General features: G+C 38.0%; 1 protein-coding gene across 1 annotated transcript in view; it reads left to right on the forward strand.

Moving 5' to 3' along the window:
- LOC127412957 (BTB/POZ domain-containing protein KCTD16-like) overlaps positions 1-12060 on the forward strand; it is a 30277-nt gene extending 18217 nt beyond the window's left edge. Inside the window, exon 3 of the mRNA XM_051649694.1 lies at positions 10272-12060. Within this exon, the coding sequence (XP_051505654.1) occupies positions 10272-10705 (434 nt within the window). The 3' untranslated portion in view covers positions 10706-12060. The remainder of the gene's footprint in view (positions 1-10271) is intronic.
- Positions 12061-12824: the final 764 nt, after the last annotated feature.

Consider the following 12824-nt stretch of genomic DNA (forward strand, 5'->3'; position numbering starts at 1 on the left):
GAATTAATAATTCTGTGGAGGCAAGGCATAGAGCTAGTAGGGTCTGAGACGAATAATAAAATATCATCTGCGTAAAGCAAAAGTTTATGCACCACACCTCCCGCCACCACCCCTGGAAAATCATCTTCCTTTCTTATCGCGGCTGCTAATGGTTCCAGGGCAAGACAGAACAATAATAGGGAAAAAGGTACAACCCTGCCGGGTGCCCCTATCCAAAGTAAAATAATCTGAAATTAATCCATTTGATTGTACTGCCGCTACCGGGTGTCCATCCAATAAAAGTATTCCCGAACATGTATATTTCCAAAATCTTAAAAAGATAATCCCATTCTATCATATCAAACGCCTTTTCGGCGTCAAGTGAGATGGCAGCGACCGGGGTCTGATCATTCGGCACTGACCACATGATATTGATGAAACGCCTAATGTTATCAGAAGAGCTATGGCTCCGAATAATCCCCACCTGATCAATATGTATAAGAGATGTCATAACTTTATCGGTTAGCCAAAATTTTTGACAATATTTTAATGTCTAGCTGGATCAGGGAAATTGGACAGTAACTCTTACACTCACTTGGATCTCTGTTCTTTTTAAGAATCAGACTGATCCGGGCTTGTGTCATGGTTGGCGGAAGCTTTCCATTCTTTAATGATTCCGTATAAACTTCTAGCAAACGTGGAGCCAGTTGTGTAGCATAAGATCTAAAATATTCAGCGGCAAAGCTGTCTGGCCCCGGAGCCTTGCCTGTAGGCAAGGCCTTAATTACCTTGCCAAACTTCTCCAAGGTTATCTCAGAATCAAGAGAATTGTTTTTCTCAGTCATCAATTTAGGGAGTTCTAATGGTTCCACAAAGTTTCTAATATCTTCATCAGTAGACGAAGACGTGGAACTATAAAGATCAAGATAGAATTCTTTAAAAGCATTATTAATATCAATGGCCGAGGTAAATATTTCACCACCAGCAGAATTCACTGAGGGAATGGTAGAAAACGACTCTCTCTGTTTTATATATCTAGCCAAAAGCTTCCCTGCTTTGTCTCCCGACTCAAAGTATGATTGTCTTGCCCTGAATAGCCAAAAATCCACCTTCTTCGACAAAATAGTATTATATCTTATTTAAATCGGGTCAATTCTCTGAGGCCATTAGATGACATTCAGCGCTTCAGCTCTGCTTCGACACTTTTAATATTCCCTTCCAATTCCATGAGTTCTTGTGCTTTGGATTTTTTGGTGAATGAGGCATACTGTATGATCTGGCCCCTAAGAACCACCTTAAGTGCCACCCAAGCCACACCCACAGAGGATACTGAGGACCAATTGGTCTCCATAAAAACATTGATTTCAGCCTTTAGCATTTGTTGGAATTCAGGATTTTGCAAAAGGGATACATTAAAGTGCCAACTATATGATTTATTTTTCTCCATATGTGGCAACACCTCTAAACACACCAGGGCATGATCTGAGACTAAAATGTTTCCAATTGAACAATCAACAACAGATGAAATGAGGGACTTAAAGATTAAAGTCTCCTCCCAATATTATATCATGAGGGGTGCCAGCGGCTTGCAGAATCCCTTCAAGATCTATAAAAAAGCCCTGATCATCAACGTTAGGTGCGTAAATATTTGCCAAAATAAGACTTTGCCCCTGAATTTCTGCTAAAACAATAATGACTCTTCCTAATTTATCTTTAATCTGTTTGAGACATTTGAATTGTAGATGTTTACTTATCAGTGTCATGACTCCCCTGCTTCTGAGCCATTTTTAAATTACTTTTAACCAGCTAGTCCCAAGTTAATTTTTTTATGGATATACAGAGTCATTTCTCTTCCCAGTTAACACAGGTCCATTTTAGGGATTGTATGAAAACCTCATAAGAATATACACTCAATGAGCACTTTATTAGGAACATTATACTAATACTAGGTAGGGCCTCCCTTTGCTCTCAAAATACCCTCAATTCTTTGTGGCATGGATTCCACAAGATGTTGGAAATATTCCTTTGAGATTCTGGTCCATGTTAACATAATTGCATCACACAATTTCTGCAGATTTGTCAGCTGCGCATTTATGCTTCGAATTTCCCATTCTACAACATCCCAAAGGTATTCTATTGGATTCAGATCCGGTGACTGTGAAGACCAGTGAAGAACAGTGAACTCATTGTCATGTTCATGAAACCAGTTTGAGATGACTTTTGTTTTGTGACATGGTGCATTCATGGTATCATGCTGGAAGTAGCCATTAGAAGATGGGTAAATTGTGGCCATGAAGGGATGCACATGGTCAGCAACAATACTCAAATAGGCTGTGACATTCAAGCTATTATTGATTGGTGTTAACGGGCCCAAAGTGTGCCAAGAAAACATTCCCCCCACCATTACACCACTGCCACCGGCCTGGACTGTTGACACAAGGCAGGTTGGGTCCATGGATTCATGCTGTTGGTGCCAAATTCTGACCCTACCATTTGTGTGCCTCAGCAGAAATCGATATTCATCAGACCAGGATATGTTTTTCCAGTCTTCAACTGTCCAGTTTTGGTGAGCCTGTGCCCACTACAGCCTCAACATTCTGTTGGCTGACAGAAGTGGAACCCGACATGGTCCTCTGCTGTTGTAGCCCATCCGCCTCAAGGTTCGACGCATTGTGCATTCTGACATGCTATTCCGCTCATGACAGTTGTACAGATTGGTTATCTGAGTTACCGTAGCCTTTATGTCAGCTCGAACAAGTCTGGCCATTCTCGGTTGACCTCTCATCAACAAGGCATTTCCATCCGCAGAACTGCTGCTCACTAAATGTTTTTTAAATTTTTTTCCCGTTCTGATGGTCGATGTGAACATTAACTGAAGTTCCTGACCCATATATCTGCATGATTTTATGCTCTGCACTGCTGCCACATGATTGGCTGATTAGTTAATCGCATGAATAAGTAGGTGTACAGGTGTTCCTAATAAAGTGCTAAGTGAGTGTATTTGCATGTATCAAGAATGTTTTACTCTACTGTAGTCTTGAGCCGATCTTTTTCTTAAAACAACTGTTTCTAGAATCTTGAGGCAGTGGCTCTTCTTTAGTGTTAGATAACGCTTGCTCTCCCAACGCCCTCCCTTGTCAACTTATGAAAGCGTTCCTTCTCCACATCTTAAAAGGGACCACTGTAATGATGACAGGGCCTCTGTCATCTCATTCTGGTGGTTTCATTTCACCCCATCAGGTCTTTGAGGGGGTCATGACTATGTTGAGATGATCTGGGCTCTCCAATCTGTCCATCTGGCACTTCTTCGCCTCAGACACACATGCCCTCCTTTAACAAAAGAAAAGAGATTGCAGCTCATGTCAACATAATTGTCACATTGCCTGTAATCTTCCAGCACAAAGCCTCTGGATCGCAGAGAGACCGGGATTGGTATGACATGTCCTTGGATTAGGACAATGAGTGCTTATTAAATTCAACCATGTCACATCCTTCTGTCACCCTGCCTCATTTCAGATCAGCTCATCTGATTCGTCAGCTGTTTTTACATTAGGACACCTCATTAGACTTGCGATCAGGGTAGGATTGACACCATTTAAATTCTGACTTCTTGAACATATGATGATTTCAGTGATGTCAAGTCAAGATTGATATTGAGTTTTCACACATGTGGCTCACTATATGTGTACAGAGTTTAATTTTCTTCGATACCAGCTTTTTTCATTCACATAGATGATTTATCTAGTTGACTGTTCCCCCACAAGAATGAAATTGGCCTATTTTACACATTAACAAGGAGATAAACTTTACTTAACTTTAGGCTAACATACAGAATGGTGATTAGATGTCATACTGCACAGGTCAAGGATGGTCTTGAATTTTTTACACATGTGGTTTACCATGCTGACTACAGGGTTTATATTTCCTAGATACCAGCCTTTTTCCTCTGCAAAGTCGAGTAATCTAAATGACTGTTTCCCCACAAGGACAAAATTGGCCTATTTTGCACATTAACAAGGAGATAAACATTACCAGACCTCAGGCTGTCAAATCCGTAGTGGAGGGTCTTGTATCTCTATTTAGACCTTAATCAGACATAGACACTGTATATTTACACAGACCTATTTTAACAAGACCCCTAAGCTAAACCTGAGAGACAAAAAACTATTTATCAACAGCATTAATGTGGCATTGATTTCATCTTTATCTTGTTGTCTGTAGTTTTCAAAGGATGAAAGTATGGCACAGAGTGCTAGAAATCAGGATCAGTAGAATGTGAATATAAAGTTAACCTGGAGCATGCTGCAGTAACAATGCACGTACATTTTTTTAAAGTGGTTTACAAGGACTTTTTTTATGTTACAAACTGGTAATTACAAGGGTATTATGCTATAAATGTGGTTTATGAGGACATTTCTAGTGTCCCCATAATTCAAATCGCTTAAAAAAAACATACTAAACGATGTTTTATTGAAAATGTAAAAATTCAGAAAGTTTTTTGTGAGGGTTAGGTTTAGGGGTAGGGTTAGGGTTAGGGGATAAAATCTATAGTTTGTACAGTATAAAAATCATTATGTCTATGGAGAGTCTTCATGATAGCTGCACCAATGTGTGTGTGTGTGTGTGTGTGTGTGTGTGTGTGTGTGTGTGTGTGTGTGTGTGTGCCCTGGCTTGGTGAAAATAGCTACAATCCACAAATGCCTACATGGTTGCGGTGAGCATGATTGGATATCTTTCCTGGCATATCAAATCAAATCTTGATTTTTCAAGAGCTGTGATATTTATTCTTTCCCTTTGTTGTTTGTAAATAGGTCTTATATTTTAAACTGGACAGTCTTGGATCCATACAGCCCAAAATAAAATTTTTATTGCTCAGAGGTTGCTCTTTCACAGCTCCGGAGACTCAGTTATGTGTGATTTAAAGGAATATTCATACTCAATCAACAGCATTTGTGGCAAAATGTTGATTCCCACAAAAAATTATTTCGACTTGTCCCCCCTTTTCTTTAAAAAAAGCAAAAATCGAGGTTACAGTAAGGCACTAACATCAAAGTGCTAATACAAGGAATTCCAGGTTCGAATCCGGCCAAATATAACTTTTGAATTTAGTATATCTGTACGTCAGTGGATGTATTTCATTTAACTGAAAAGTAGCGCAAGGTGCGGAGAGGGTAGGGAATGCGCCTGGATGCACAAGAGAACATTGCCGCCTGCTGTCGGTAACACCGATAACAGCCACAACTACCATTCATCATAACATAAAAAATAACAATCTCCAGTGCTGGATCACCACTTATTGTAACACACACAAACAAAATGTAAAATCCTGCTCAAAAACTGGAGTTGTTTCTTCTGCATTAGACACTTACGAAAGCTATTTAAATAAATGGTGTGGACAAAATTGGCAAAGGCAAAAAGTGGGAGGGACAAGTCCCATCCATCCCACCCTTAAATGACTCCTAGGTTGGAAAGCATAGTCTAGATCATTTTCTCTTATAAGAATTTGATGAGAAATGTTTGAATTCATATTGAAATCTTTGACTTAATTTGTAGACTTAGCTTAGTTGTTGATATCTCTTCTGATTGCAACACTGTAAAATGTTTGACAGGTAACCTAAAAATGTGCTTCACATAGTAACATCTAAATTTACTGGTTTTAAAACAAAAAAGTTATTTAATCGTTTCGCGGCCCGCTTTAGCTTATCCCTGTCCCCTTCATCATTTAGCAGCCCACTTTGCAATATCGAGGCCCCGTGTCGCGGCCGGCCCAACGGGAAAAGTCCAGGTTCTCCTGATGGCCAGTCCACCTCTGAAATTCTAATTTTGTTTTCCTTTTACAGTTATTTAATTGTTGTCTGTAGGAGGAACAATTGCAACATTAAAGAGATTTCAATCATGCTTTTTCTAATCTATGGGAGGGGAAAGAAGATGAAGTAATCACTCAAAAGCAACTAATCTTAACCCTTGGTACTGTTTTCCAGTAGACATAATCCATAATTAACGCCATTGTTTTTATAAATTAAACTTATCTCCAACCTAATGCACAGATCCACAGCAAGCACTCATTGGTGTCACCAGCTCAATGCAGATCATAAAGAAAAATACATTACTTGCTGCAATATTCCCATATGACCTGTAACATCAGTTGCTCAATGTGAGCATTACAGGTTTGAGTGTTTATAAATAATGCATAGAATTGCGCCACACTATTTTTAGGATTTTAAAGAGAGCTCCTGCCCATGGAGCCATATTACATAAAGCATACTGCTCAGGAGAATTTGGATCAGGAACACTCTCAGGCATTTACTGTAGATGCAATGCATTACGGGTAGGTGGGTGCCCCTTGTGATGAGATTGTCTCTGCTCAAACCCGGTGCCAAATGCATCTCCCAAGATTGTGTAATTCATGAGAATGCACTCACATACGGTAACTGATTTAGCTCTGCAGATAAGCCCCAGCCATAATGGGCCTGCAATATGATCCCGGCAGCTGTATGCCGCTCTGTAGACTCTTTCAGATGAGAATACAGACAGCAGATGGGTGAATAAAGCAAAATGCAATCAATTTCTTGTCTGATAGATACTGCAGCAATGATCTTAGTGAGTACTAATGGTAAACAACACATGATTTGCCTAATGTCCTGCTGACAGGGCCATTTTATATTTACCTCTTACAGTAATCCTGATGAGCCATTATAGGGGAATCTACTGCCTTGAGATCTTTACCAAAGCTGAACTTCAGTACAGTCTGACAGATACTGTCTTATTTCAATTTGGGAATTATTAATTTTTATATGAATAGGGCGTCTCAGGACAACAGCAAGTTGAGCAGCACTTCAGCCCAACTTTTTAGTTTTATGATATTGCTATTGCTGCTTTGCTCCAGTATTTTATTTGCAGTCCCATTTGGCTGCACCATCCATTTGAAACAATCTCAGAGCTTCCCCAATCAATAAAAGGCCCCTCTTTTAACCCTTTATATGCTGTGGGGGAAGACTAGAGAAGAGAAGAGAAGAGAAGAGAAGAGACGAGAAGAGAAGAGAAGAGAAGAGAAGAGAAGGGGAGTATAGGATAGGAGGAGAGAGGAGAGGAGAGGACTGAGGATGTGCGGGAAACTGATCTTTTTTGCAGGAAATGTTCTGCCTCTTTTGGTGTCAGATTCATGGATTCCCATTAGAAGCACACTACACTTTCTGTCAGCCCAATGCAATCACACTGCCTCCGATTAGCTTGTTATTACAATCAGCAGAAACTATTTGCAGCTCAGTCGAATAATTTTGTTATTAATCAGTGTAAATAAGCTGCTTTTGGAAATGAACACAAATCGTTGCTTCTGGGAAGACATAAAATAATGTTTCTGCTTCACACACACTGAGCTAGATTACAAACTTGTTGTCATCATTAACTAATAACAATACTCAGACATAAATTACAACCCTTCTATGCAGAGAATGGCTCATAGGTTATAACTCTTTTTAACAGTGTGTCAAGAAAAGGCTTGAAATTGTATACATGTGAGAGAGAGAGAGAAACAATAACAGGAAGATGAAGATCTGATGACCCCCGGGGAGAAAACGTTTGACTTATTTTAGCGAGCCTTTGTCAAGACATTGGTAATGAATTTTGTGTTCTGAAAACCACAATGGGGATTCATGGTGGCAGAGATGAGAAAATGGAGCAACAATTATAAACATACAAAAGGTGAAAGCTCACACACACACACACACACACACACACACACACACACACACACATATGCTGGTGCAGCTATCATTATGAGGACTCTCCATAGACATAATGATTTTTATACTGTACGAACTATAGATTCTATCCCCTAACCCTAACCCTACACCTAAACCTAACCCTCACAAAAAACTTTCTGCATTTTTATATTCAATAAAACATAGTTCAGTATGTTTTTTAAGCGATTTGAATTATGGGGACACTATAAATGTCCTCACAAACAACATTTATAGCATAATACCCTTGTAATTACTGGTTTGTAACCTAAAAAAAAGTCCTCGTAAACCACTTAAACCTGCCCACACGCACACGCACACACACTGACTTTGATGAACCACATAATTTTTTACCCCAAAATCAAAAGAAAAATTAAATTGGTTCGGCCTGGCTTCTTCAGCCACTCTCAATGGAAAGGTGTCACCACTCTGTCAGCACTAAGTAGCATCTCAAACACATGACAATAGTCTCAATCATTTTCATCCAATAGTTTAATTTATGTGGAAAACTGGACAAACAGTTTGCAAATAAAGCAGCATTTCCATCCCATGTGTTTTCTGGGGAAATTAGCACAAAATAGAAATTAAAATAAAAGTTGAATCCATTGTAGCTCTTTTATTAGTGGCTCTTGCTGTTTAGAGCATGAAGACAAAACACAAACTTCATGTTTGCTAACATTCAATAGTAGCCTGCTGTTAGTAGTATCATACTAATACTAATACTATCATTTTGATGACAGGCTTGGTGTTTTAGAATTACCAGAGCAACTTTTGAGATGATATTTATGATAATTTTGTTCAAATTGTGTTCATGTGGCTTACTGAGGCAAAGTCACATGACTTTCCATTGTAGTTTATGCACATGTCTTATTTTGAATAAAAATGTATTCCAAAATTAACATAAGAAAAAAAAAATCTATTGAAACCCAGCTAATCAGGGTGTTAAAATTTAAGATTAGGATAAAAAAAAAATTTGCCTCAATAATTTACAGTATAATGTACTGATTTTTTTCTTTTTTTACAAAAGAGAGAAAAACAATTAAGGTGAGATTTTAGGACCTTTATAAAGTATAAGGGTGAATCTCACGAAGACTGTCAAGAACTTGTCCAGGTCAAATTTCACCCCAAAATCAAAATAATTGTATTTTATTATATTTTGCATTAAGAAAATGATGACTGATTTTATGACCTTTAAGAATTTTAGCATTGTGTCATTATTTTCATCTAAATTAAGCATTTCCCCTTATTCTCATTACTGTAATGCAGTAACGACAATCATCCTGTCTAGACATAGTTAATTTTTAAATTTTATTTAAATCAGCATAAATTGAATAAAGTATAAATACCATGATATATAAATACTTTTACATAATACAATTTAAACAATATATTGTTTTATCATTGACAATCGCAATCAGATTTATTTGATTTATTATTTTTTGCATTACAGTAATGAGTATTCTGGAGGAAAATGGCCCTAAAATTTTCTTTGGGCAAAATATTTGTTCTTTTTTATTGGTGAAATATAACCTGGACATGTTTTTGTCAGTTTTTATGAGATTTTCCTGGATGTTCCTGCTTTAATGTAGCAATAGTGACATTTACAAAGTTCCTCACCCAGGATCCCAGGAGTGAGAGGTGAGCTGTCTTCATAAACTGAAGGAGACATTTGGGCTCGCAGGCAGGAGATGCATTGGACCTGCTACAGCTTGTGCCAGGAAACAGAGTAGCTAGAGGTTTGTGGTCTGTCTGTGAAGATGAACAGGATGTCCTTCATTCAGTTTCACAAAGTGCTTCTTAGAAATAAAGAACATGTTTTCATTTCAGATCGTTATTTCAAAAAACACTACCACCTCATGAATGGCTTATACTTTGAAGTTTGGTGACGTTTGTGCAGTTAGAGTCTATTTTGATGCTTACAAACTGATGTCTATCAGTGAACAAAAGGGCCTTGATGTACACTGTTATCTGTTTGAAACAAGGGTCAGTCCTCAAGCTCTTTGTCCAAAACACTAAATAGATCAATACATATAGTTCACACAGCAATTTAAATATGGATTCTTTATATCTTTGAAAAGGTCAAATAGATAAGGTCAAACAGTTCAATGCCACGCAACTAGCTTACAGTCGTACATATTAATGTGATCCATTTTCCAATGTGTTTGTGATGCTTTTTTTCAGGTTTGTGATTTTCATTTCCTTCTGAGTAAATGGTGCATGCTAAATGCTGGCTTAAACATTGACTGCATAAAATAAGAAACATCTGTGCCATTAGAGGAGCATTGATCATGTCTGTGTTGGTTGAACTACAGTAATATAAGGGGAATTGGAAAATATCTTTCCTTCTCAGTTCTTTCACCTTCATTATCAGGTTGCATGCATGCAAGCATTAACTTCACAGAAACTGATTCTTTTGCAATCTGATACCTGCAACACTGCAGTGACTTCCAAAATGACTTCTAATTCATCCCCTGAAGCTGCTGTAGAGTAGATTTGTGTTGTTATATGTACTGTGATGACATTTGTGGGTTTTTGTGGATTTGTGCTTTGAAGGTGGCCCATCTGGATGGTCTTCACCACACTGCGAGTGCTGCTGTAAGAGTCATAAGAGCGAGTGTGAAGGTGAAAGCGGCACTTCCTTCAATGAGCTCACCACTTCCTGTTCCGAGACCCAATCAGAAGCCAGCTCTCCTCAGGAAACTGTCATTGTGCGTCCTGTCACCCGCCAACCCAAGATCCAGACTTTGGACCGGCCGGTGAAAAAGGGTCCGACCCCAATTCCCAGGAGAACTGATCTGCTTCGCGTCCGGACCACTGGGCCACGTGATATCATGGTAGGAAAGAGAAAAATGGCCAAGGAGAAGCTGACCCCAGAGCAGGAGCTGGAGAAATGCATCCAGGACTTCCAACGGATTAAAATTCCTGAACGTTTTCCGGAGAGGAAGTACATGTGGCAGTCAGAGCTCTTGAGAAAATACAAGCTCTGAAATGATTTCCTGCTGACTTAGTGAGCCTATTGGTGCAACACGACATAGCTCTCAGTGCTTAAGATAACATCATAATTCTTCTTTTGCTTCAGTTTAATTGGCTCGTCTGATTAATCATCCAGCGAGATGCACAATTAACAATTCAGTGGACCTCAAGTGACTCCTAAAAGGACCAGTCTTGCTTTACAACAAAGTACAATGACATTTAACTCCAATTTTCTCAAATGCAAATAGATTGTGTATGTACAAAATAAGCACATATATAGCCTGTAAATGTTAAAAATTGGTACAAGGACAGCACTTTGGTACAGTATTACAATGGTAAACTGAACACTGCGTGTATGAGTACTGTGGGATTCGTATGTGAATGTGTTTAGCATTATCTGGTATTGTGTTCAAATGATGGACAGTACTACTACAAATCTATCCATTAAGTGTTTAAAACAGCACAAATGAGTATGTTTCCTGCCGTAGAAAGAGGACAATGCATGTTTTATCACTCATATAGAATAATGGCTCGTATCAACTAGCTCCAATTAATTTGTGGTGTGATCTACCTTATTCACCAAACATCATTCACCTACATCCAGATAAAGTTATCAAACCTAGCCGAAATGCATCAGTGATGATTGGACTGAAATTTTAAGTCATTTCTGTTTATCATTGTGAACATTTGTGCAGAGAATGTTATTTGCTTTTGCCTGTGGGTATATGCATTTTTTTTTTGTTCTGAATGTGCAATGAATCATTAAAGTTCATTTGAGTTGACATGTTGCAAAGCACAAGGTTGCACCTCTCACAGCTCCACATTAGAATAGGCCTAGCATTTAAATAGGATCCTCGACAGATAAATCAAGAGCTGGTTGTTTTTTTGTTTTTATTTTTTGTCAAATAAAAATGTGCATGCAAATCAGGTAGAAGATGTGAGAAGGTAAATTGTCTCCTCGTGAACAATGTGCCAGATGACCTTAACCTTCTCTCTGAATTTTTAAAGATTATGAGCTTTGCTGAATCTAATGCTAAACTGCCAAACAAATCTATTTCCCACTCCACTTTTAATATTCAGCTGATTTCAGATGCATAACTTCTGCTTTCTGCTGCCTGATACTGTATATTAGCTTTCTCTTTTTCCGTGCAGGAGAGTTGTTGATAAATACATGTATTGCAAGTACCATTTTTAACTGACTATTTTTAGCCAAAAGATTCTGCAGTGTTGCTACATCTCATCCGCAACAGAGGGGCTTTGGGACTGCAGAAGACACAGACACATTAAAGTGTGATAGACTTGGAGACGTGCATAGGTAGCAAATACGAATCAAATCAGCTAGAAAGCAAAAGAATTTTACACTGGTGAAGCTAACGGCTTTTCAAATGTTCAAAATATCTTTATTCTTAAAAAAAATTGGATTCACATAATAGGAAACCAAGAAGATCAGATTAGTGGTCAACTGATTGTTTTTTTTTTAATGGTCTTTGCTTACAGTAGAGGGTGGCCGTTAGCTGATACAATGCCAAAATATAATTAAAAAATTTACTTTAAAGGAATATTCCAGGTTCAATACAAGTCAAGCTTAATCGACAGCATATGTGGCATAATGCTGATTACCACAACAAATTATTTAAAATCGTTCTTCTTTTCTTAAAAAAATAAAAATAAAAAAATCTGTGTTCCAGTGAGGCACTTACAATGTAAATGAATGGGACCAATCTATAAAAGTTAAAATGCTCACTGTTTCAAAAGTATAGCCACAAGACATAAACGATAATACATGATTTAAGTGTGATAAAATCAGTTACTAATCTTTTCTGTGTAAAGTTATGGCCAATTTTACAACTTCATTGCCATGATGATGTAATGTCAACAAACCCTGAAACCCTGTAGAAATGCTGATTTAAACAACTTTACACCTCAAATAATATGAGTTTTAACAGAAGAATTAATGTAAGTGATTTTTAAAATTATAAGCTTGACATTTCTGCCTTTTTACCCTCTAAATATTGGCCCCATTCACTTCCATTGTAAGTGCCTCAATGTAACTTCAATGTTTGCTTTTTTTAAAGAAAAGGAGGGATGAGTCTAAATAATTTGTTTGTGGTAATCAACATTATGCCACAAAGG

This window comes from Myxocyprinus asiaticus, chromosome 22 (genome assembly GCF_019703515.2).
Source record: "Myxocyprinus asiaticus isolate MX2 ecotype Aquarium Trade chromosome 22, UBuf_Myxa_2, whole genome shotgun sequence".
In the NCBI taxonomy this organism is placed as follows: Eukaryota; Metazoa; Chordata; class Actinopteri; order Cypriniformes; family Catostomidae; genus Myxocyprinus; species Myxocyprinus asiaticus.